General features: G+C 35.8%; 1 protein-coding gene across 3 annotated transcripts in view; it reads right to left on the bottom strand.

The window, feature by feature from the left end:
* The window catches only part of SH3RF1 (SH3 domain containing ring finger 1), an 85,746-nt gene that overhangs the window by 21,272 nt on the left and 36,560 nt on the right, over nucleotides 1–27,914 (bottom strand). For all 3 annotated transcript variants that reach the window (XM_027676749.1, XM_027676747.1, XM_027676748.1), the window contains exons 3-6: nucleotides 11,209–11,484; nucleotides 10,367–10,462; nucleotides 5,691–5,993; nucleotides 4,773–4,883 (exon numbers count right to left, since the gene is read on the bottom strand). In XM_027676749.1, the coding sequence (XP_027532550.1) occupies nucleotides 4,773–4,883; nucleotides 5,691–5,993; nucleotides 10,367–10,462; nucleotides 11,209–11,484 (786 nt within the window). The remainder of the gene's footprint in view (nucleotides 1–4,772; nucleotides 4,884–5,690; nucleotides 5,994–10,366; nucleotides 10,463–11,208; nucleotides 11,485–27,914) is intronic.

Raw genomic sequence — 27,914 nt, 5'->3', positions numbered from 1 at the left:
AGACTGCAGAGGCAGAATGAAAGGAAGGTAAGTTATCTCTTCTTGCTACGTTGTTTTGCTGCTGCTGCTGCTGCTGCTTTTGAATGTAACTAACTTTGTTGCGGTATATTTTGTTTCTGTTTTTCCCATATCATGGTTCAAATCACATACTTCAAGTTTTTTTCAGCAAAATCTATGGCAACTAGATCTCCTCCACTAGATAACTACCTTATAAATTACATCCAAGAATTTTCTCCCAAGTAAATGAGCCTTACATAATTGTATGTGCATATTTTCACCCAACAACTACTGAACTTGACATCTGTTATTTATATTTTACGAAGAACTTTAAATACACTAAGCACCTAGAAGGTTCAAAAATGCCGGTGGCCAAGAAGAGCAGACTAATTAATGCCCCCATTAGGGGCAAAGTTGTGGTTTGAAGTCCCAAAGAACAGTGTAAGTGATAATATCACAGCCAAAAGCCCTAGCTGTGAAAAGTCTGTCTCAGTTCACAGCTTTTCAATTTCAAAGAATCAAACCTCAAAACACAAAGCAAGAATTAATGCTGTTGGCTAAAGAATTGCTGTTATGAAATAAAACTTTTAAATAAATTATCACAGGTTTTCTGAATGCAAATTAAAATCTGCTTAAATGACACAAGCAGCAGAGACTATATATGGTCACTCAACAAAAGCACTCTCATTCCTAAAGCTTATTTGTGTCAATTCTGGCTGCAAATTTGTAAATTATTTACTTCATACTATGTTGGGTACCAAACAGCACTTACAAAACATTATTATGAACAAAACAAAATTAATACAATTGGCATTTTTGAACCACCATAATATTTCCCAAAATAACAATGTAAGAAACTAAAATGAAATCCTATATATGTACACAGATTAAAAGAGTCACAGGCTCCTTTGGGCTAGGAATTAATCCAAACAGTCTTAGAGAAATTTGCTACACAAGACAACAGCTCAAAATATCTCCTCTTGACACTAAAAAAAGCAATCCTTCTTACAGGAGATAAGAGAAGACACTAGCTTTTCCTTGCTTTCAGATTCAGAACAGATAAATGTAGCAAAAGTTTAGAATTATTGTAAAGGAATATATCCTTCTCTTTTTCACTGATGGGTAATCATGCTCATCCTCAGATTTTTTCTTTCTCCCTTAATTTGAGTTGATCATTAAATAAAAGAAGTATAAACGGCTTGCTCTCAAAGAACAATTACTTTCAATAGTGTTATAAACATCGATACATTTGACAGGAAGGAGATCCAACAAAAACACCTTCATGCTAAAGAGAAACTCATCCTGTTCCCATCCAATTCCCTTGTCATTTGCTTAGTATTCAGAAATTAAGAGAAAAGCTAAAGGGAGAAACTGAGAGAAACACAGGAATTTATACTTACAAAAGCAAAAAATACAAGAGCAAAAGGACTCAAGCTAACCACTTCTGATGTCTTAAAACGTACAATCACAATTGTTCTGCAGCTTCAATTAATGCTCAGAATGTCAGGAAGGGTATTTCCAGAAGGGAAACATCTAAAGAAACAAGAATATCACTTTCTCTCTTGAGCTGTCAGAACCATTTTGCACATTTCTAACATGAACACAAGAGTTTATGATGCAAGACGAAAAGCGGAAGCAAAAGATACATCTCACAGTCTGTGACTTTATAAACTGCATCATCATCTAATATCATCTACAGCAAAAGAATACAGGAATGACCTGACTCTAGCCTGAGCTGCCAGCTTGCATTTTAGTCATGCTGAAAACAAGTCAAGAAAAAACAGAACATTATGTACAGAAAGTTATTGACTTTAAAAGAGGGTGGCAGAGAATAATTCAGGTTCTCAGGGGGAATTATATGCCTAATTGGAAACATAAGCAGGAGCATGGTTATCACAAAGAGAAAGTAGCACCCCAAGAAACAAAACAATCATATGGCAGGAGTTTCATTCCATGCTGCATTTAGCACTGTAATTTAATTCCTGTGGGTTCCAATGGTGAGACTGCCTTTGAACAAGCTTATGCAACTAAAGGACTCGAGGTGGTTTAATGACTTTGCACCAGCACCAAAATAAAGTATTTTTACGTGTTGGCATCAAATAAAGAGCTACTGATTCATATTAACAAACAGAAGTGTTTGTTATTGAGAGGAAAAAACAAAAGTAGCTTCTGACAGAACTTTTGAAATTATGGATTGAATCCTGCCTGCTCAATCATCTCCACAGCTTCAGTATCTCAGCCACAAATCAAATCAATTACTCAATGTTTGCAGTATATATTAGCTAGACTTGCATTCTGCCTAACAGCACAAATGATACCAAAACTGATTTATTTGTTCAGTTCTCACAGGTATTTTCTGAAGGATGGGATGAAAGAAGTATAAAAGACTCCATGGACTAATACATACGCAGCTAAGTGTTTCTAGTATTAGATGTACACCTCATAGGCAAAAAAGACCTGCAGATCCTTTCTGGTGGACAACAACTTGAACATGAGCCAAGAATGTGCCCTTGTGGCAAAGAAGGATAATGGTATCCTGGGCTGCATTAGAAGGAGTCTTGCTAGCAAGGGACCTAAAGGGAGGTGATCCTTTCCCTCTCCTCTGCAACGATGAGGCCAAACCTGCAGTGCAACATCCAGTTTTGGGCTCCCCACTACAAGAGAGACACACGCATACTGAAGAGTCCAGTAAAGGTTACCTGAGATAATTAAGGGACTAGAGCATTTCTCCTATGAGGAAAGGTTAAGAGAGCTGGAACTATTCAACCTAGAGAAGGTCCAGGATGATCCCATTAATGTATTTAATTATCTGAAGGAAAGGAACAAAGATGATGAAGCTGTGCTCTTTCCAGTGGTGCCCAAAAACACTCAGTCTGAGTACGAGGAAACAGTTTTTCACTGTGAAGGCCACAGAGTACTGGCACAAGTTGCCCAGAGAGGTAGGGAAGTCTCGATCCTTGGAGATATTCAAAAGCTATTTGGATGCAGTCCTGGGCAACAGGCTCTAAGTGGCCTTGCTTGAGCAGGGGGGTTAGACTAGACAACCTCAAGAGGCCCTTTTAACCTCATCTGCTCCATGACATTAAAATATGAATCCAAACATAAGGAGATTATTAATTGCTTCCAGGTGAGCATACATTTAACAGTAGGATTACACAGACGATCCACAGACTGAAGGAGTCAACAATTTAACTATAAGAGGACAAACCATTGCTACATGGTTTACTGCTACTCAGTAAGGCAAGGCAACAACACATGGTCTATACCAATATCAATAATAAAGTCATCTGTCTGGAGAGCAAAGAATATGAAATATGTTTACCTGGATGAGAGCAATTACTATATCACTTAAAGACAATAAAAATTTATGGAATCAGGGTGGATATTTAGCTGAACATAAACTTTGTGCTACACTCAGGCCAAATGAATGTATACAAATTCTGAAGATATAAGCATCAGGCTAACAGGGCAAAAGGGTCATACCATCAATATTTTCATCACTGAAAAACACTGTGCAGTACTGTACCCAGTTCTGGAATGTGTCACTGTGTGCATACCATTCCAGAAGGGATTATTGAAGACAATTCAGAAAACAACAGCATCATAATTTAAAGCACTGAAAAACATAACTTAAGAGTCCCAAAGAAAGCTGGCAAAATGCAACCGAGTCACACTTAAGCATTTACTTAAACAACAAAAAGTTGATACCAGAAGACAGACAATCTTGCCTTTGATTTTGCAGACAAATGTGTAAAATGATACAAGTCCCAAAAGTTGAAAGCAAAACTAAACACAGGGCTAGCAGCAGGGCTATTCATCATGTTTTACTTGGTTTAAAGACTGCAGGGATAATTAAACAGCTAAACAAGATCAAGTCTCGGGGTTTTTTGTTTGGGTTGTTTGTTTTGCTTTTTAAACTAAGTGAAGATTTCTTACTCAACTGTGCTCCGCCCCTTAAAAGTTAAGGGCAGAATTTTTGGAGAAGAATTGAACTGCAAGAACTCCAATGTTCAAAATAACATTTCATTAAGTTCCCTTGAAGATCTGTGAAAACTAGTATCCACAATTTTTGCTGCAGTTAAGGTCAGGCTCTGGTAAGTACAGTATGATATAGGACATTCCAGAGCTTCTCTACCACAAGTATAGGAAACTAAAGAATTTCAGTTGGTTTTGGAAAGAAATCCTGCACTTTTTGAAGACATCATTTTATTGTCCAAAGGAAGCAGCATTGCAATGTATTTCTTCCTTTAAAAGATGGCCATTTGCAACACTTTTTCCTATTGCTCTCCAAGAGCCTTAGCTTGACTAAACTTGACATGCTAGATATGTTCTTCATTTACCACACCTCTTAATGAGGAGACAGCAGTTTTGAAACTTAGTTTAGAGAATCTTGATAATCTTGAGTTAAGTAAAACACAAATAACTGGCAGCTGTGGTCTCAAGTTGATGTTTTTTTTAAGATCTTGGTTGTTTCCCCTAACTTTCCCCACAGCATAATCTCTTTTCTGCTCATGCTTGAAAGAAACACCGTTCTGGAAGGAAGTGTGCTTCTCATGTTTACTACAGAGAAATTACACAGGAAAGCTGGAGAAATGACAAGATGCAAACATTATTGTATCAATAGTGCTTTCGCTATAGTTAAATTTATACCATTACATAGACAATAATCATAAAACCATCATTTCATATCAGTGTATCAGAACTTGAGAAAAAAAAAATTACTGTACAAGACCAAAGAAAAATGGGAAGGCTGAGTTTTCTTAAGTGGTACTCACACCAAGAGCAGCTTGGTAGGTAACTTCTGACGGGAAGGTAAATGAAGGCCCTGTTGTGACCGGGCTACTTGGGGGTGGAGTCACAATTAGCCCCGTAGTACCGATATGAACCTGTGAAAGAGAGAAAACCCAGCGGGATCAGTTCTGCGTCTGACACAGCTGTAAGCTTCATGGTCAAAATCACCAGTACTCTACTACCTGTAACCTTAAACTAGAGGTAATTTTTTGTTGGAGACTCACACAAACAATATTGGATCACACTGCTCACCTTTTTGTTTTTCACCCTGACACTTCTGAAACTTCGGAGACAGCAACATGAAACACAATTTTACCAATGTAAGTTTTCTTTTTTTTCCATAAAAGGCTGTCAGATTCCAAAGATGTGCAAATAAAGCATATTTACTAGCTCATGTAAAACACTACCACCATTACCACCTCTTTTCCCAAAGTGTAATCACTATGTGAAAGAGCCAATTGTTCACAAACTACGGAACAAAAAATAAAAGTCAGATAAATATTTCTACTTGTCACAACTAGATTAATATGGTACATTTCTGGAATACGTATAATCTTAAAGTTGAATATTTTACTTTTACTAACATGCATTTTATTAATATTCATTATTATATTCAATTTAGAAAAAACAAATCAAGACATTAAATCACTCCAGTTTCTAGTTTCCACAGTTAAATAAACATCTTTTTGGCACTCTAGAAAATAACAACTGTGAAAAAAACTAGCCTACAAGACCAAATATAAGAAGTGTTATAAAATATTTTCCTTAAATGTTCTCATGTTGGAAGATAAGTTTTGTGAAAGCGTATGTTTAATATTAATTACATATAATTAATAATTTGAAATACGTACACTGACAAGATCAGAAGCCTTTATAGTTATAGTTGATTTCGTGTGAATTACCTGAGACGGGGCACTACAGGAAAGTCCCGTCAGCTCACTTATGCGGGCTGCTGCGGTTGGGTTGCTGGAGCTGATGAGGACAGGAGGACTAATTTCCATGGAGTGGCGATTCTGAGAAGACTGTGAAGCCTTGTTGGACATGGTGAGGGAGGTAAAAGAGTGTCGTTTTTTGGTGTTTTTCTTAGTATCTGTGTGCTTTTGGGTTGAATTGTTGTGGGCTGCCCCAGAGGTACCTTCTCCAGAGTCAATGGCAGAACCTGAGGGCTTGTCCAATTCTATCAGCTGTTTGGCTGCTGTGTTAAACTACAAAAAACCAGTAACACATTAGTATTTTTTTAATTTATAAAAATCACCATAACAAAAAACCTATTTTCCTTGCACTCATAATATAATAGAATTTAAACCATGCAACTTAAAACTGACATCCCAAACCTACTCTACAAATTAATTATTACAGAGTGACAAAATAACTCACTACAAACTCAACACACTTACTGTTGGGCTGATGTGGACTACGCATCAGAGGTAAAACTTCAATCAGCAAAGGACATTATGCTGTAGTCCAGACATGGATCAATTCAGCAACATCCACTGCCTGTGTCATCTACAAGTCAGACTAAATCACAGCAGTCCCCTTTGATCTTATATTATAAAAATCTCTGTTACAAAAATTCTTGAATGTTCATTTCATTTTAAGCCTTTTTTTGTTTTGATTGCATGACATAAGCCCACACCTTTCTATGCGGACTCTTGAATGTATTCCTTCTAGTATCCTTTGGTGTTTATGCACATCCTTAACAATACGAGCAGTAAAAAAACAGGCTTCCTAAATGCAGGTTTAAGAACACAGTAGGACAGACTAAATAGCAGCTATATGAGTGTACTCATATTGACAATTGGTACCAATACAAGCATAAGATGGTAGAAGGATAAAAGAAATACATATGGGCAATTTTGTGGAAATACATTTTTCTAATGTACAGGCAGCATCTCTGTGCCTAAGAATTAAAGAATTAAAATATAACTACTGAAAATGAGGGAAAACACCATCTTCTTCCTCAAGTGATCTTTCTATTCATGTTCATCCAAAGTTTTTACTTGTGGAATTTTACTACATCACCTTACATCAGGGAGTGTTTTTCCACATTATCAACATTCTTACTAGTCAAATTACAATATTTTGTCCAAACCAGTGGAAGAATCATTTCACAAACAGATTCTTGAACAGATCACAATAATGAGCAAAACTGAGTTTATAGTAACTTCTGAAACAAATTAAATAATCTGTATTGCAGCTTCTGGCATAAGAAACAACAGCTATTTTTTGCATAAATTTTCTGTTTTAAATTTCAAGCAGGCAGAACACTAAAAAAGTAAAGGAATGTTCCTACAAAAAGTTTTATCTTATACTTCTGTATACAAAGTCTGATTTTTTTTCTAAGGACACTAAAAATCAGATTATATCATCTAACAGTGATAGACAAAGTTGAGCCTATTAAGTACAATGTCAAAAAGACCATGCTAGAAATCCAGCCTAAAATACAGTCTGAAATGTATAGGCACATCAAAAAGTATGTTTTGAAACACTCCTGTTTGGTACAGGAGGAGATGCTAGTAAAAAAACCCCAACCTGACACACTAGGTACATACAACCTTATATTCTCATTGATTAAAATATCATCTTAACTGATAGATGCAGACATATAAAATGACAATGAACTTAAAATTCTACTACAGTGAACATACTAGATAATTTGGGGTTTTCCCCCCGACATCTCAGTAAGATTATTTATAAATAAAGCTAGAGGAGCTGGACTAATAAAAAGGTGTTTCCCAGTTGTACCTGCTAAGTTGGGAAACAAAAGCTGACATTATTTTCTACTGACAATTTGATTTAAAAGCGATTCCTCTTCCCTGATTTTTATTCCATTCTGGGCATTTGTATTTTTCTCATTGTTCTGCATGAGTGATGAATACCATGTAAAAATTTAAATACTTTGTAGATGTGGAGTGTGTTTATGGAGTGTTAAACCACATCAAAATACCAAATTTGAGGTCTAAAAAATGCATATTGTATCCAGAACTGCAATGTATGTAGAAAAATTCTAATAATATCTGTTTAGCTATGATTAATCTTTCTTTTTGGATCAGAGATAAACATAAGTGTTATGACCTTAATCATATAGTCTTTAAACTCACTGCATTTTATTTCACTACTATGCAGGAACCTGGTTGACCTGCTTTTAACACAAGTACCTTGAAATTCTAACAGTAAAAAGTCTAGTAATTTAGATATATTAATCAGGTCTTAGTCTAGTAAAACTAGAGGGTTAGTTTGAGTTTAGTGCTTCTTAGAAAATACAATTTCTTTTTTTTTTCCAATATTTAGATTATTTATTTTTCATTTGCATATAGAATTAGTTTTTTCACAGTGCTATGTGTTTGTAGGTAAAGACATAATGTTGTCTGTCAGTTAAGAAACTATACTTTTAATAGTATCAATATTAAAATTTCTCTCAAAATGTGTTTAGTCTTACTTTTATTACCACAAATTTAATAAGTGAAAGACATAAGAGATCAGATTAGCAAATATTGAATCATAAAATGTTCCTCCAGGCAAAATTAGTCCCTCAATTACAATCTGAGATTTTCATGGACTTCAACATTATCTAAAATTTTACCCTGTGACCTCATTGTTCAAGAAGTATCAGAAATATTACATCTATACTACAAAATAAACATCACGGACTACACTCATTTTATAGTTACTGACTTCAGAAAATCTCTAGTAAATGCAACTACTGATTCATATTTTTAACAAAAGAATGTGGACTAACATACAGAAGGGAAAAGATATGTTTGTCATTATGACAAAAATAGACAATGACTAGAGGATTGGGAAATGCAACTAAAAAATACTACGTAAAAATCCTTCAAAAATATTACTTACTTCTCATCTTCAGTGTCTTTCATAACATAGGTAAGAATGTGTTGCTATACTTGTTTGTATCAACTGTCTGTATATTTTCCAGAACAATGGTTACATAATCTCAGAAACCAGTTATATCAAAATTCAAATCAATAGTTTACTGCACATCTCACTGCTCTTCACCACGGCATGTGTTTCAGTTTAGTATTTACTGAAAAAACCCACCTATCTGATTTCAATTATCTCTTCGGGTATAATTTATCATCCTAGACTTCCCATACCATTTTAGTGGGGATTTGAGAGTGTGTACTCAAGTGTTAGTGCCTGTTCTAAAAGGGTTAATTGTATATACATTTTCCTAGTCGATGGAATCAGTCTGAAAACATTAACAGTGAAATACATTTTATGACTATTGTTTTTGCGTAATTTTTTTCAAGACTATATCTCCCATTTGTAAATTTTTATAGAGATAGAAATGTAGTTGTTAGCCAAATAGTTAGCCCAAGTGCCAGCCTTAGGAAAGTAGTTTTTCTAACTCAGCTAAGTAATTTAGTTTGAAAAAAACATTACAAAAAGCTTTACTGGCTGAACTGAAGGGACAGTTAATTGCAAGAAGCTAGGAAAGAATACCCAAAGGCAAGAAATCGTTAAATTGGCTTTTAAAAACTCCTTAAACTGAGGCCAAAATTGCACTAAGCAAGTTGAAACATTTTTAGTCTTCTTGTTTTCACAAGTCACGTGAAATTTTCTATCCCCAGGTACACGTATCCTTACATCAAGCAATAAAAATAAATATATATATATATATATTTGCCCTTTTAAAAGTAATAAATTCTCTGTTGGTTGAAAGCAGTAATGTTTTTTGAAGTTCCCATCTCACCATGGCATTCACAAATTGAATTAATAAAACCTGACTTGATTCTTAGTATGGTTACACTTTTCTCGGTGACCTGAAGTACATATTTCTCATCCCACAGGTAATGTGAAAATACTTTTTCCATTCATCATTCTGCCTTATTTATTTAAATAAAATACTGTCAGTGCAGGAAGGGTATCTTATCAAGTATCCACAGCATACCTACCAGAAAAGCACAAACACTATTCCAAACCTCTGTATCTTTCCATAATGCAAATTGGAATAATCATTGTTGCAGCTATAAACACTGTTCCTAATCACTGCTGTCTTTCTATATAGAAGATAACAGCTTTCAACACTTAAAACTGAGGAAGTTGTGGAAATTCTCTCAAGTGCTACCTCTTACTGTAAATTGTTGTACCATATATGAGAAATGCAGGAAGACACAGAAGCTTTTATATACAGCTCTGTTAGATGTAAAAGCTGATCCTTTACCTGTTTAATAACAGCATATACTCTGACTTCCTAGATGTGCTAATTTGGTTTTGAGAGGCAGGTATTAGGGACAGTGCAAAACTTACTATTTCTCTGACTTGCTGACTGCTTTCATTTTGTGGCAAGTGTGGTTTGTGACTGACTGCATGACTCAAGCACTAACAACAGAACAGTACTCTCATTTCAATTCCATTCAATGAAAATAGGTATCAAATAGCTAAGTGAAAATCACTGGTTTAACTGCTGAGGTCATTAACTTTCCCAAAAAGTATTTTAGGTCTAAGATTATTTATTTTTCAGGTTATTTTAGAATCATCACCAGTACTGATTATTTTTGCTTTCAGAAAATTAAATACACAGTGGGCACAACCTTACTGAGGACCCAGTTTTACTCACCTCAACATATGAAATCGGAAATATTCCTATTTTGTCAGCCAGCATTCCTTCTGCCCAGTTTTCATCCACACGGCGAATTACAGTCAGAACATCGTCCTGTGTGAACACGCAGTGATTATGTCTCCCAGCTCTAATTTATCTTCCAATTTAATTTTTCTCCATAACACAGGGGTAATCAGGGAAGGCAGTACATGGACAAGAACCGCAAAGAAGGCACTCTGTAACAGAAACGTGCCACTTTTGGGGTTGAAGTCAGTTCAAGCTGTTCCTTTTCCTATTTTGTCAGAGTTCAACTAACTGCCCACATCTCAGTGTCTCACTATGGACACTTTGTCCATAGTGCCAGACTTCCTGTCATGTTCAGTCCATGTTACTCATCAGCCCCCCTTTAAGTCCTTGGCATTAATCAACAGAACCACAATCCTTTTCCTTCTCAACCGACTCATTACTTAATCTTCCCTAAATGTTGCTTTTCTACTTAAGTACTTAAGAACACTGGTAAGTGATATGACTTCTTTCACATCTACAATTTGAGTGTTTCTTTAGAAGATGGAATGCTTTTAATTCGTAACGTAGGTTATTTCTCATAAATTAAGAGCATCACTATTACAATTATGAAAAACTGCATTCTCAGAAATAAAACCTCAGAGAAATTATATGTAATTTAGAAAGAGAAGGCAAAACTAAGCAACATAGGAGAAATACTTCTAGAATTACTTGCCCTTTTCATATTTGTGCAGCTCCATTAAAAAATGCAGACAAGACTACAAAACAGTTATATTATTTCTTATCCAAGTGAATGAAATTATTAAAATAAAATAGCAATTGTATTCTCTTTTTACCTTTGCAAATGGTAAACAGTCTTTATCTGCTTCCTTGTCTTTTACTTCAAAGTCATAAAGTGCTTTGCACTGAGGTGGAGGTTGAGGTAAAGGTTTAATAATCTGTACAAAATTGGTAGGAAAAAAGCCATGGACGCCATTGACTTCTCCATGATACCAATTTTCATCCACCTGTCGACGTAAAATGATGATGTCTCCTTTACTGAATTTAAGATCTCCAGGTTCTTTTCCCTCGTAGTTATACAATGCTTTGGCACATGGTAACTGAGGTACACCCTAAAGAAGAAAAAAGAATAAATCACTAGAATTTGATAAGCATTACTAAACAGAATTTTTTTCTTTTGGAGACTATGAATGAAACTGTATAAAATTGCAAAGTAAAATTACACACAATAAAAATATTCTATTGCAACGGTTCTACTGATTTTACCCAAACATGTAGGAAGAGCTACAGTTTTATGCAGTCTTAATATCCCCCTGAATTTCATTATGATTTTTATTACTTTTACAATGTTGCTAGACATAAGAGAAGCAAAAAACCATAACACTTTAACCCTCATGTACTAACTCACTAAACTTAAACATTAAAAAAAAAACCCAAACCAAAACAAACAAACTGGAAAGCAACCTGACCACTTGAGAGATCTGACAGAAAAATGCTGCAAAAAAATATAGCACTAGAATAACAAATTTGCTATAAGACCTTTAAGGCATTTTCCTGCCTGACTTTCTTCTCTTCCTTACCTTATTTACTTCATGGGCAGAGAATGCTAAGGATGAGGACATAACAGAGGTGTTTTCTAGCTTGAAAAATAAATCTCAGTTTATTAAAGGTGAGAAATTTCATCCTGGAGCAAGTCCTTTAGTTCAATTATTTATTTAAATCCATGGCTAAAAGGAATTACTGGAAAAGATCTGTTGAAGGTGTGTTATCCTTGGGTTTCTTGATTCCTCCATAATATCTGAAAACTATAGGTCACTGGTGCTGCTCTTGAATGCATGTCAGAATGCTTACAATTTAATACTGTCACCCTCCCTTATACACGTGGCATGTATTATATTTCAATTGCTCAGCCTGTGCCTCCAAATTTTGCAAGAGTGAGCCATAAAACTCTACAACTCTAGAGTTAGTGATGCTGCCTTCAGAACTCTCTTTTCTCTCCAACTTTAAATAAAAGTTTGGGTGCTCACCTCCTTAATGATATGAACAGCAGTAACCTGCATTACTAATACAGTCTTTCCAAAGCAAAGGCAGCATTTATAGTCACATAGAGCACAGTATTTCACATCTGTGATGCCAACCTTTATGGAAAAGGCAAATTTTAATGAAATTCAATGTTGGAAATACTATTCACCACATCTACCCCATGGTATGTCTCTCCTCTCAAGTCCTCTAACAGCTCAGATTGTAAACTGGAGTTCCATTTGCAATATGTCACGAGGTACATACCCAAGCAAGGAAATTCTCAGAAGGAATTATCACTTTGAGTCTGTCCCATGGGCAGAAGACAGAGAGTTGATAATTCATTTCATATTTAACACTTAAAATTTTATCTTTCAATATAATCTAATTTGTTTGGACAAGTTTTTTTTGTGCATGTATATTAATAATGTCTCAAATGGATACATTACATTTCAAAGATTACCTTATTTAATGATTTTTTAATATAAAAACAGTCAAAGAAAAACCCTATGTATATACACAGGTACATTGGAGTATGATTTACATATGAATACAGGAAAATAACAGTTCATTCTATTGCATCCAGGATCGGTATGAAAAATATTATATTAGTAGGATCCATGCAATTGTTCACAATTGGTGATCTTCAGACTGAAGCAAACAACATTTTTCTTCATGATTACGCTTAATTGCATCAGTGCACAATGTGTACCCCACTGGCATGCTCTGTACAATCCTGGATAGGGAAAAAAACACCAACTAGAGAATTTGTGGGCCTCAACTGTCTGAGAGGAAAATTAATGTTCACAATAGAAGAACTAAAAAATATTATATATGTATTTTTCAGTCTTATGTGCTCTCTGCAGAGTAAACAGACACAATGAAGGAAGCGGTCAGCGTAGATGGAGTAAGAGCAAGGTCCAGAGAGAGAACTGTCGAGGAGAGGAAGCAAAAAGAAACACCTCTAAACAAGAGAGGACACACTGTTTGCTTAACCCTTTCCATCACAACAACAAACAAGCAAACAAAAATTACAGCCCTTCAGTGATTACGAGTCAAGAAATACTTGGTAGAAAGAGGGCCTCAAGCAATTATGGCTAGTCCAGGACATATACATCTCTCTTGCACCAGAAGTAATAGATGACTTTTCCCAGGAATCACCTCATAGTTCAGGGAGAAATGTTTCTACGTCCCCATAGCGAGGAATAACTTTTAGATTAGCTCTGTGTATAAAGTACAGTTGAAAAAAAAAAAAATTAAAAATGAAACACATCAATACAAATCAGAAGTGCCAGCTAAGTGGATCACGTCAAAGTGATCAGACTCATCAATTAGTCATCATTTAATTGTTAGAACTCAATATTGCATTTAGGAGGTTTATCACAAACTCTTCCATGAACAATTCTGCATTCAAATGTACAAACATCTGTTTAGGTTTTATAGGAAGTTCCTTTCCCAGTGTATAGGTTGAGTTTCTGCAAAGCTTGTTTCCCACGTTAAATAGAAATGGTTCCAGTCCATAATTTCTAACAGAACAAAGTTCAACAAAACACACAGCTCCCAATTGGCCTGCCAGGGATTAAAGAGAAACAGTTAAATGACTCAGAAGAGAAGTGAATGCCTTTTCCTTCTGTTCCAGGGGAACGATGACGTGAGAAGAAGCGGGTGCAATGGAGAGCACCGTTCTCAGGGGTTCAGTATCAAGAGCCCTCAAGCACCATGTTCACATTCCCTCCTCCTCTGAGCAATCTGGGAGCTGCGGCTCATGGCCAGTGTCTTCGAGCCCTTGAGATCAGCAGCCTTGGGCAGCTCTAGCCCCCCCTCTGCCCCCTCCGGCTGTTCACCAGGAGAGATGGCCATGAGGATACATCAAGCTGGATGTATCCACTTGGCGAAACATGAAAGGAAGGCTTTGGAGAAAAACTTTGCAGCCTACCCTTAGGTTTACAGCTGCCACTTACCCTGCCAGCAACAACAACAAAAAAAAAAAACCCAGACAAAAACCATTTTAGGAAATTAAAATATAAAACTCAGACTCCACAAAAAATAGGTTTCTTAGAATTATTTCCTTAGTCCTTATGCAAAATCTTTATGCAAAAATATCTGAACTTCTAATGATACTGCATTATACAAATCATTTAAATTAATTTTTAGCTAAGGTATGGATATACATACATTTGACATACCAGATTCCTTTAAAGAAAATAATATATGATGACATCAAAACAAGCAGCTTAACAAGAATATGAAAAAATGCATATGCATTCATATATACAAGGCTCAAGTTCCTCAGATTTCTTCTCCTAACCCAGATATTTTGTCTTAGAAACTTAAAGAACTCACAGTTTTGCTCTTTGGATTTATACTTTGTTTTCAGTCACCTTATTTCAAATTTACTTTACTTTTTTAATGGACAATATGCAACTGTATGTATTTTTCATAAGCTTAAGCCAAGAGAAACTCATGCCTCCACAGAAACACAAGAGATTTCCTTTAAAAAGGAGTTTCAGTGGCAGAAGCCCAAATGTAAATATGCTTACACTGGCATAAAACAGTGTTCATTCTATAACTTATTGCACTTGGAGAACCAGCATAAACTAAAGTAGCAAAAATAGTAAAACCAGTCTAAAGGAAATGAATGGAACAGATACTGGGACATCTGTATCTCTGTTTCCTTCCAAGCCTCCCCAGACACGGTGCTGCTGGTTGTCACTTTTCCAAGCAAGCAAGGCATTCCCTGTTCTCTGGCTGCAAGACTGGGAAGTGGCCTGGGCTTTCATGTGAGCAAGTTGAATTTACCCAGAATATCTATGCTGCTTTCATCTGCCTGAGGTTCTTAGACACTGAGTGTCTTCAAGAGGCCAGGAAATCCTCTTTTTATAGAAGTACTGTTTATGTTAGTAGTAAGACAGATAAAAACAGCTTTCTGAAACTATCTACATGGACAACCAAAGCTCTATCAGCCTCCAAAACAAGCCAGCCTCAGCAGCAATTTCTAGGCCTACCTTTCTTTACAGAAAATTTAAAAACTGGAAGCTACTATCATTTTAATCCATGTTGTGAGAGGATCTTTAATAACCATCGGTCATTTGCAGTTTTCTTACAAGGAAAATCAGAAAATTGATTTTTCTTCACTTACATTTTTATTTTCTTTCCGTGCAGTTCCTAAATCAAACCAGTCACACTAATAATCAGGACAAGACAAGAAACAACCACAAAAATTCTCAAATTACATAACAATTGAAAGTGCAGTAAGTCTAGTGCTACAGAGGTACTTTTTCAGTCAGCTCTTTCCCCCCTCCAAAAGAACCAGTATTGTAAGACATACTTGATTGCCAGTGAAGGCTGCCTCTATATAAGGAATGGAGTTTGTTAATATGATGCAGCCAAAACCTGTTTGCAAGGCAGATTTGGGTCAAGTGAGTTCTTTACATGTACATTCTCCAGTAGGTACAGGTATACCCAAGATTTCCTCTTCAGACTCCTAGTCATTTAAACCTTCTAAAGGACAACATTGCTTCTTTTAATCTTCTAATCTATTCTCTTTCATATTATTGCCTTCTTGACTCAAATCTTTCAAATGCATCCTTTCTATTTTTTTTAATGTGTATATTTGCTTTCTTGCCTTCTTTGGCCTTTATTAAGCTGTCCAGTCCTGCATGCAAGAACATCCCTTTTTGCATCTATATTTTTTTCACATCTCTTTCATCTCACTGGCTCAAATAACTATTTTCAAGTCTTAATTTAAAGCCACCTGATCTGTGCGGTTCAATTTTCTTTGTTTCAGCCTCCTTTGTTCTCTCTGTACTTGCATTTAAATTTTCACATATTTCGAGACAGAGCTTATGAGAATACTTCACTGAAGACCTTCTGAAACTGCTTATATTACAAGATGAGTTTCCTTAAGTAGGATTTCCTTCTAAAGGAAGAAAATGTGCTCCCTCTGTTAAGATACAGGTATATTGGACCTGAACAAACTAAATACTCAGCTTTGCAGAACAGACCAACCTATATTTGAAACTAAGTCTCCCTGGTTCTTATCGAGTTCCAGAACACAAAGTGTCTCCATAATCCAAGAAGAATGTTAAAAGCTGCCTCCTTGCATTTACTTTTCTCATCTAAGGAACGATACAAAAAAGGTCAGATTTGTGCAAAGAAAGGCTAACGAGCATTTTTAATGTGTATCTGACACTAAATTGTTAGTGGAATCAATTTTAGATACTGCTGCCATCAGAAGTATCTTAGAAGACTGCTGAGGTCATCAGTGCAAATGAAATTATTTCAAGTTAAAGCATCTCTGAGGTTCCTGCTATATGGATGATAAAAAAGTAAGATATTTTTATGTCAAGAGGCTGTATCAAGTTGCCAGTATACTGTAATAACCATAAAAACAAACCTTTGGTATCATCTAATATGAATTACTATCACTCTACTGAATACAGTAAACCAGTATTTTTTTAATATATTAATTCACTAGATGAAGGAAGTGAGCAATGTTGATAAGTATATTAATTTCTACTAGTTTATAATGATACAGTTCTACTAAATCTCATTTTTCTCTGCACACATAAAGCATGTGTGCAGAGACTTTGACTTAAGTCAAACATTTGACTTAAAAGAGTAAAATATTTGTAATTGTTTTGAAATTCCATATTCAAATATGGTTATTCACAGATTGGTACAGCTTTTGATTTTAATAAAAGTAGAACATGAGCATTGAGAGGAAACTAGCTAGCCAGGTTAGCCTGATTAAAGAGATCATGTTTGAAACCCATCTGTGTGTAACTTATCCATGACCTACATAACAATCATCATTTTGAAGAAAGACTACTTTAGGAAAAATACCAGAGTGCAGGATAAAAAACATGATCAAGTCAACACTTTTGTTATACTTTTGGAAAAGCTGAATAACTGCAATCAGTAAAAATTTTAGGATCTTGACAAATGAAGAAATGGGATTATATTTTTACTACTACTTAATTCAACCAAAGTTAAAAATTCTTCAGATCTGCAAAACTTCTCTGCTGGTAGCTAACTACTACAGAATATGGTAAATTTTCACTAACGTTTGCACACAATAAGTAACACCAGTACTAGCTCTAGATGTAATAGTGTGTGAAATACCTCAATAGTCTTTATTAATTTTCAAGGTTTCAGCCACCTAACGCAGGTTGACATGCTCAGCGCTCCTAGAGCTCTTTGCATGTGTCTTTTGAGGACTTTATCAGTTAACTTTGTTCTCAGGAACTTGCAGAAGAATTTCACAGCACAGTCTCAGAGAAATCTATATTTTATAGCAGAAGGGTAGCTCCTTTAATCATGTAAGCAATTTTTACGTGTTTTTTTGAGGTAAAGTATCAATGACCTACTTAAAGTAGTCATTTTAATCAAGTCCTTTTTGCTTCCTCTGTCTTAACAGCTTTTAGAAGAAAACATTTTGGCATTTTTTCGTGTCTGATGTTAAGAAACAAACATAAGGTTGTTTAATATAAGTATGAGCAACTCTCTCCCACAAAGTTGTTTTGAAATTAAAAGCTGGAATACAGGAGAATGAAAGGAATTTAAAAATGTTGCCTTAAGGCCTAAGCAATCAGACTAAGAATATGTAAGGTTAGAAAGGGACAGTTACAAAGCTTTCCAAAGGCACTTTGCCCAGTCCCTTTCTGCGTAACACCTGTCTTTGTAAAAACTTTTTTTCAAATGAAAAAATGAGTGTCTTCAGAATGCTGCCTTCTTTTCTTTGCCTATCCAAAACACAAAGCTCTCAGCTACTTGCTCTCCCAAGGTTTGTTAAGTAAAGAAAAGTCCAAACACTTTCAACTGAACTAAGCTCCCAAACTAATAAAAAAAAAGTAAGTAAAAATAGGAAAAAGGATAAGAAAATAATTATATCCTGCACACAGTGTGTCTCCAAATATTTTACCTGAATGCACTTGACAAGTACAAGATTGCTTCTTCCCACAAGCAAACAAAATGAAGAGCGAGGAAACTGCTCCATGTAGGAAAAAATGAGGAGGTAACTTTCAAGATGCAGAAGAGAATTCAGGTCTGTATTCCCATTGATTTGCATATCAAACAATTCCAAGTGTTTAAAAACCTTTTGATTAATTGTTTACTACAAAACCTTTTGCTTTGAAAAACCCCAGATCCTTGTAAGAATCTAAACAAAACCTTAAAGCGTGCACTACATTGAGCTAGGATGTTTACATAAAATAGCTTTTTCCAAAAGCAGTGCTTTCTTTAAAGATTTGCTCTTATAAGCTCTTCTGCCAACATCACTGGTCAAAGTGGAAGTGCCACTATCCCCATAGTTTTCTCTTGGTATGTTCGGACTCATGAGCATTTGATGTCTTCATCAAACTGTTAATTTTTCTTGTCCCAGTGCCACTGTACAGCAGCGTGCATCTCCTAATCTCTTTTAGCACCTCAAACTAATATGCAGCATTAAGTTCATTTCACTTAAACTGTTCTAGCAGTGTATTTTCCAAAGCATTCTCCTTTCACCTATGGTGTCTAAGACAAGAATACTGCATACTCAAAGAAAAGGAAAAAGAAAGACACCCACCTCTCTCAGCAAGCATACATCTAAAACTGTGAGACTGAGTAGTGGGACCACCACAAACCTCTGAACATCCCTGAAGAAGTCTCAGTGTGGGGTGGGAGGTTAGAATATATCTAGTGTTCCCCAATCATATCCAGTTTCTCACCATTAAAACCCCCATGAACATCCGAAGTTACAAAGGTAGGTAATAATGAGTGCTTTGGAAAGTTTGTTGTTTCAAATTCCTCTGCCCCTGTAAGTACAGAAAATTACCTCATAGTTATTAACTTCATCTTTTTTAAGAACTATTTGGAAAATGGAAAATAGATGCAGTAAATTAGATCTACTAACGTACTTTTATTTTTCCAGACAGCTTGAAAAAAGTGACTTATCTTTACAATGGTAAGACAAAGACTTTTTTTTTGAGGGGAGAGGGGGGAATTGAGGGCAGGGAGAGGGGAGAAGAAGGAAAGCGAATCGGAAAAATGTAGCAAGAAAAGAAGCAAACAAAAAAATATCACAAGGGGTAAAGTATATAAAGGTCAAGAGCCTGAAAAAGACACGGCAAAAGGCTTTGAAACAGTATGTCTCAACCACTTTTCTAAGATATGTATTCCCCTGAGACTCAGAGTACAAAACTATTTGACTGTTTAAAATACCTAATTGTTAGATGGTACTTCTGTGTCTATCAAGAAGCCTCATTTTGCCTAGTTATCCAGTAAATGCCTTTCATAACTATCCACTCCCTATCCAAAATCTGTTATGGGAAGTGTGACAACTTTCCTGTGCCAAGAGCTTCTTACATACCATTTGCTTTTTTTGCTTGTTTATTATATGAACATAAAATCACAAAGCAATAACTACAGAAGAGGAAAAAAAAGTCCTCTGAACACTAACAAAATACAGACCACATTTGAGTGTTAAATTCTGTGCCTAACTTTATTCTTACCTCACTGTTGCGTAGCTCTCCTTTTCACTTTTCATTATGGTTTCCACATAAACTGGAAATTACACATCTTTGGCACACTTTTGCTGCTGCCTAAATTTATACTGACCCTTCTGATACAGTGATCTAGAATTAACTTTCCCTGTCTAAAGCCATATATCCAATTGCTTAAACAGTCAAACAATTAAACAAGCAAGATGTGTGCCATTCGGAGCTCTAAGCCCAGAACAGATAGAAATTTTCGTATACACTCAGAATACTCTTCTTTCCCATTGGCTTAATGGGAGACAGCAAGAGAAGCCACACGCCTTCGTATACTCTTACACAAATAAGGCATCAATAACTGCAACTGTTATCATTCCAAATCTGTCCTACTAACTGAACTGCCATCTAACCTTATAACAACTTCTATCAGTCATCAGAAAGAAAAAAAAATCACCAAAACATGCACAAAACAACACCTTGCTGTAATCTAACCAGTCAGTGGGGCAGACATACATGACAGCTGGTGAGATTTCTGCACCATATGTAGTAGTTAAAGATATAGGGATACAGTCAACAGCAATCTCAGAGAAAAGAACCATCTTGCAATGCTTACAAACATCTCCCTTCTTTGGTTTAATACAGTCTCTTTTTTTTTTTTAATACATTAACACAAAACCTCACCACATTAGAAAGAAATAAAAGGGAATCTACATAAACCCCTAGGGCATTGCTAACACCTAGAAAAGATTCTATGATTATGGCATTAATGCCATACTACTAGGCTGTGCTATGCCGGAGTAGCGCTAACAAATTGAACTATGTATGTTGTCTGCCAGTCTTTCAATGGCCAATCAGAATACATTATCTTTCATTTTTTGCATTAAACATAAGCCATCAACGTTGGAAAAGTAGATCTGTTTTACTGACCACATATAAAATTCTCTCACAAATCCAAACTTTCTAACACCCTTTTATAAATCACCTTACAAAACACATTCTGTTTGTTCACTTTAAAAAAAAAAGGTTAATCTACTTAGTGCAAAAGACTGAAATACTTGGTTTCTCAATGAAGCACTGGAACACAGATGGCCCTTGTCCCTCCTTCAGGGAGCTGATATTTTAACACAAGTATCAAAAGTTCCAGAGGCTTTATCAACAGTGTAAAAATTTAAGAGTAATGCTCTGTATTGTTCTAAAGGTTTTTTACCTTTTGAAAATTAACATAAACAACCTTCCCTCAATGTGATGTGCAAATGAGTATGTTTACTTGTTGCACCAAGAAAAGGTGAGGAAATTCCAGGCTAGAAGACAGATTGAAAAAAAATTAAAAGAATAAATGAGAAATGAGATTGCCAAAAGCAAAATTTTACTGAGCTTTGAAGGTGAGGAGTTTGAACATGATACAGAAGGAGCAAAGTGAACAAATGACTCTCAATGAGGGAGTGACTAGGTGAGATTACTCCTGGTGAGATCAGCATGAAGAAATGTTCTTTTAATCTCTCAAATACTTTGCTACCAAAAATTAGGCAATGGGAAAACACAGAGTTGCAAATTAAGAGGTTGTTGCATTTTTTGATGAAAATCTATCAAGGTTGACAAGCATGACTTTTTAGCTGAGCATGCCTTGCTTTCCCACTATGATCAAGTGTTAATTTGTTCCCAACCAAAACTGTGCAAGCTCTAAAATTAAAATGGCCCTATTAATGATAGTCAAAAAACAGAGTAGCCACAGACATCTCTCCTGTCTGAATTTGATTTTAAAAACCTGACATTCCACTACCTGCTGAGAGAGTGATTTCATTTTTATGTACTGTCACTTCCACTATTTTGTAAATGCTCAGGTGCTTATTCAGCCTTCTGAATGAACACATCACCATCACGCATCCTTCTCGGGTATTCCCTGCAAACTCTTGTTGCCAGAATCTGGAGGCACTTTTGCTAAGCTTGATTTGGGAGTGGTATCATGTCCTCTTTCTCTTGAAATCCACTCACTCCCTTGAAATTCTTTTGGAATCAATTTGATTCCTTTAATATCCTGACTTCATCAGCTCCTTGCCTATTGTAGAAAAGAGGCTAATTTTAGCTGTCACTGTAGCATACGCAAATATACATCCACTGCATGCACAGAGTAAATGACAAACTCTATTTGCTATTTATTTCTGCTTATCCTTTAAAATTTTCATGTCTCAAAGCTTCCTGGAATATATTTTTTTTCCTAAACATTTTTATGGTACTCTACTTAAAGCAGCTGGTCGGCCTTTTTAAAAGGCGACTAATCCTAGCTGAAATTATTCATTTTTTTGCAAGATAAATGTTCCTTTATGCTCTTTACTATAACAAAAGAGCTGAGTGAGCCAGATGAATGCTACATTAACATTTTTCTCTTGTGCAGTGACAAGCTAGAGTTTGCACCTCCCGCTTATTTCATCCAGTCTGTAGACAAATAGCCTGGAGCAAATGAGCCTTCTGCTCAGTTTAGTGCTACTAGAACAGGCTTGAACACATAATTCCTACAGAAAACATTATGCTTCACATTTCATACTGTTCAAATGAATCTGTTTTAGCATAAAAGTATTAGTATATAAAACAAAACCGATTTGCCTGTCTTGAGTTGTCAGGTCTGAAACTGGTACAAAACTTTGCATCACCACACTTCTATCTGCTGTCACTGTACCTTTACAAGACCTTTGTTTATGTTATCTTAATCCCATATCCACATGCTCAGGGTTTCTCAATGCCTCCAGTGTCCCCCATCCCCACTTCCACCCTCTCTGTGCTTCCTTTCTGCAAGGGAGCTCAGTGAGGAGCTCCCCACTTGGCTGGCCTAGACTTTCTGCAAGCCTACCCTATAAAAATGGATGGGCTCTTCAGGGGCCCAACATTACAAATTTCAGCAGTATGTGACTACTTCTTTGTAAAGTAGAGCAGAAAACCATATCCCATGTTTTTATTTTAATTAGCTCCTTATTCCATTAAGAGTTGCCACTGGTTTTACATGGCAGCTAGTAATGATAATAATAATAATGGCCCCTGGTGGCCTAGTGGTTAGCATGCAGGACTTTCACTGCTGCGACCACGGGTTCGAGTCCCCGGTCTCCTGGCCTGAGGGAGGTCGTTAGCCCTGTGTGGCCATCCATCTATGAGAAGGACACTCTAAACAAACCTACGTCCTGAGGACCTCACTGCCATTGTCCAAGCTCGCTTGGCCCCGGCAGATGAACCTTAGGATTAAAGGGTGGGCTCAGTTCAGCGCAGGCTGTGTCTCACCTAAAAAATCCATTGCGCAGGCTGGAAAGGTAAAAAGACCTTTCCCCAAATCTTCGTTCACGAAGATGGGCTAGTAATGAAGAAAGATGACAAACTCAGTTACTCCAGCTTCTCCCAAGTTGCCCAACTCTAGACTGTCCTTCACTGTACAGGAGTGCTTAATTTTTGCAAAAACTATCAACTCAAATGAAGCAAAATCTCTCATTATCCTAACTCCATCATGGGAAGCAGGGAGAATTGCATAAGCAGTACACGAAGTAGAACTAGTAGACCTTTCCTGTCAGGATAGACAGGAAAGGATTTTCCATTTTGCTTTTAAATGCAGTTGTTTCTCCAAAAGGTTTGTTGGATTTTTAAGCATGACAGGTGAACAAGGGTTAGAAATGCTAGCAATAAGAAGCTTACACTGAAAGGATAATAACCTGTTCATCCCTCAGTCTTTTAGTGCAGAAAAAGTACCAGAACTTGGGTCCAAGGAGGTCTAGTCAGTCTGTGTTTGCTTACACCACTTCTGCTCCTCTAGTCCACTTGCACTTTATTATTAGTTGGTTACAACAATTCAAACAGATTTCACTATGACATAGAAACTAGAAGCATTTAACCTACAAAATGAACGGTCTTTCAGCAACTGTGTTTGTGTTCATTGTGCAAAGAAGAGGAAATTTGAAACTAAAAAGTTGATCATTATTATGCTGTTGTAACACAGATTGAACCTCTCTGTTTATAGACGATTTCGTCAGGAAACCTTTCCTCACCTTTTTTTTGTATTTGCCTGTAAATGATAAGCTTTGAGTCTTAAATGCATAAAGCTGCTTCTTGAAAGTAGTCCTCTATTTCAAAATACACATTCTTTCTATTTCGAGCAACAATTCAATAGCAATTCCATGTTGTGTTATGCATCTTACTGAAAGCCCTTCACATCTCCAAATGTTATGAGAACTTCGTAGTCATTTTGTAAAACAACATGCGAAGTATCTCTTGGACTTGCAACACAATTCACCAGTTTCTGTATCTACAAAGAAAAGTTTATACAAGAGTTGGGTTTTTTTTACTCTCAAGTATTTGGAAAAGTTAAGGAAGGTAATTTTTTTCCATTTTTCTATGACATAAACATAAAAGTCATAATCCATTCTTTTATCCAATTCAAGGAAAAGTTACCATTTTTCTTCCTCAACAAAGAGGGATTATTTATATTTTATACTATCAACAGTCTCAGATCTGCCCCTAGTTTTCATTTATGTTCATGCCATAAATAAAAATGTATACTTCTATATAATGATTTTAATCAATTAGTTATATGTGTGAAAAAGTTTACTAAGTAGTATATTCTTGTACATATTTTTTTTTCATCTTGGAGCAGTCAAAGTATATGAAATGCACTACTTTTTGATGAAACTAAAATGGAAGGTGTGCTCCAAGAGTGGTTTACCGTTCCAAACATTCCCTGGAATCAGAGTAGAATTCGCTCCAAGTATTACTTCTGAAAAAATACTGGCTGTGGCCACTGAGTCCACAGCATTCACTGTTTTTCTTCTATGGATCCATTCCCACTGCAGACTACTTGCTAATATAGACCTAGCTAAAGTTTTCCCAACCTAAAGAAGTTTTTAGTCCTCTGGTTGTAAAACGGTATACATGCCATGATCTCAAAGTTTTCTTTGAAATAATTTAAGCAGTTCTCACTCCAGCCAGGTTGATCTCATTGAAAGTTTATTCCATGAAACTTAATTCCATAATATTCTCCCACTGCACAGGGGCTTTCTGCCTTTGAGACTCCATAGTAAGCAAATTAATAACCATCTACTTACATTAACAGGGAATGCACAGAATAATTATGTTCCATAAATAAATTCTCAAGAACAACTTACAAGAAGTACAACTTTCTCATTTAGATAAAAAGTATTTTAATTACGCGGTTCAATCATAATGCATTCTTATGGGAAAGCACTGCTCTGGAGCCAAGAGTTAAGAATCAGATAGGATAATGAAAGGCTGATGGCTTTTTAATTCTCTCTCAACTATTCATGCTACTAAACTGGTTGAGATATATTTGGAAAGCAGAATTTAATAATCCTGCTTCAGAGTTCTCTGACCCAGACTCCACTAAGGCCTAATGGAAGACAACTCCTCGAGCAGGACTTTCAAACAAACTGAAACTCCACCCCTCTTTGTCACCTTGGTAGGACAGCCTGCACTCTACAGTCCACTGCTAATGGAGTTGTTTCATCTCAGCTCTTGTGTGAGACTGTAGCTTATTTATATAGAATCAAACTGATCAACTGAATAAAAGGCCCTGAATATATATATTCATGTAGGTACAAAACTTGCATGTGGTAAAACAACGCTGATATTAGGCCAGTGTTCCTGCCATCGTCACACACATTCAACGGTCCTGAAAGGTAAATACTCTTCAATCCACCAACTTGAGCTCAAAGCGAAACAAATTATCATGCAAGCAACACCCCCCACCCATGTTTCTCCTAACTACCCTTCCTGTCAAGTTTTCTTGACATTCCAATTTTTCTCTTTCTCCAATTTTCACTCAACTCTGTTCTCTCTTTTTAGGATGGATGAGGTTTAGGATTTGATGTGATCCCGGACACAGTTTTGGAAAATATAGTGTAGAAATGCTGATGTATATAATGATATTCTGTCCAAAATTTGCTGCCTTCAACAGAGCTGACTTTTAAGTCTGTCCCTGAACTGCCTGAAAGCCTGTATTTAAGGTTGTTTCTAAAGACCCCATTAAGCCTGTGATGCAGAAGAACACTTTTACCAGAAAGGCATAAAGTCTTAAACTGAAAACATTGACAGACTAACAATTTATCTCTTGCATTATTTGGTTTTCACTGGCTTACCATACTACAAAGATTTAGATGCTTCTTAATGCACTTGTGTATTCACGGTAACTTCAGTCCGTTATTTACCATCACTCTTCTGATTCTGAAAAGCTGTCACTTGCATTAATATTGCTATTCCTTCATTCTGGCACTTGTTATATGAAACTATTTTTGCTAATTTTTTTATGCTTTGGGGAAGTAACCCTTTTGAATCACCAAACACATACATCAGGTGTTGCTTATATTGAACATAATTCACTATTTTTCTAAGCAAGCAATACTTTGTCTTGAACTTCATTATGACAGGCCAAAATTACTGAATTCCTGGACTAGGAAATTATACTTCAATCATAATTTTTGAGTTTCAATACTTTATATAAATTAAAATATCCATATTTTAGAAACTAACATTATATTGATACAAGCTGCATAAGATCTTCAAAATAAGACTAATGTATGGAAGAATTTCAGTTTGAGACACTTCTTCCTTGACAACACATTAAAAGCTTAAGGAGTAATTAATTTTTTCCTTTTCTAAGTTTTCTAAAAATTTTATTTAAAGACTTGACAACTAATTACCTATAATCCCTCTCTTTGCTGTCTTCTTCTTCCAATACTACTTAAGCGCCTCTCACATTGATTAACTTTTCCCAAGTACAAAGTCACACTGATCCTATTTCATCATCTCTATTAGTTATGAATCCTGGACGACAGGATAAATAAAATATATATAAATATATAGAGACTGCAAAGGGCTATTCCTAAATGCATTAACAATACAACAAGATGTTGTTTACAACTACCTGCAGGTACCTTCAGTTAAAAACATATATTTCCAGCATCTTCTACACTGGAAGCAAACTCTGAGAAGGTATGTGGAAATCTGGGATTTGCCAAATCAGAATGGTTACATTAATGTGGCAAACCACATGCTCATATGTGCCTTTCAAAGTTTTGTCTCCTCTACAAGCAACTCAAATATTCCCTATTAATATACTGGTCTGAAGTTTTCTCTGGATTTCTAAACAGTCCTTACATAACTTAGGAAGAAAAGGCCAAAGGAATAACTTTCTGTGACAATCATTGTAACAGGAATTGTAAGAAAATTTCCATTTTTTTCAGTTCTGTGGATGCAACCTGCAACTTTGCAGACTAAGAAGGAAATCTAAACGTAAAAAAAGAAGCCATGAATTCTCTATTTAAACACAACTTAAAATGCAAGAGCAAGGCTACTACAGTTCTTTTTCCAAAATATCAATTAAAATATAAAGAAACAGAAGAAATTTCCTTAATAGTATGTTGATTATTATCAGAAATTCTTGGTGACGCTAAAAAAATTAGGAATACATAAGGTCTCTGCAGAAGAAATACCTAAAATAATGTCCCAAACTTGTCTTGTACTTACATTTTTGGGGAACACCAAGAAAAGGCTCTTGTAGCACATATCAGGGCACTTTCCTTGTAATATGGTTAGACGTCAGTGTGATCATCCTGCAGTTCAAACAAAACTCTACCCTTCAGAAAAATTTGGTATGACACCATGTTGCTTCTAAGTATTCTCTGTGTGAGTGCACACACTTCTGCAAACCTCATTTATCATCAGACAAAATACATTGCAAATTTATTACATTGCCTAAAGAAAATCAAACCTATTATCTCATTATTCAAGTGTTCAAATTTAATTTCCTTTCAGTTTTTAAGTCTACATTAGCAGCTTATATTTAGTTTAAACTTCCAGATAAACAGTAAATAATTAGCTCTACCTAAGCAAGAGAGTATCTCCAGTGCTCATTGCATCACACCATTTTTGTACTTCCCAAGCTTTCAGCTGGGAGTGCTTAATACATCTTCCTATTTGTTTTTGCAGAGCTATACTGCTTAATAGCTCATGTCAAACATAAGGTTTGACAGCTGGATTTTCCAATTAAACCATTTAAATGTTAA

The sequence above is a fragment of the Neopelma chrysocephalum genome, unplaced genomic scaffold (genome assembly GCF_003984885.1).
Source record: "Neopelma chrysocephalum unplaced genomic scaffold, ASM398488v2 Primary Assembly neopelma1_42, whole genome shotgun sequence".
Classification (NCBI taxonomy): domain Eukaryota; kingdom Metazoa; phylum Chordata; class Aves; order Passeriformes; family Pipridae; genus Neopelma; species Neopelma chrysocephalum.
The sequence above is the reverse complement of the archived record's forward strand: the minus strand, read 5'-3'. Positions and strand labels throughout refer to the sequence as shown.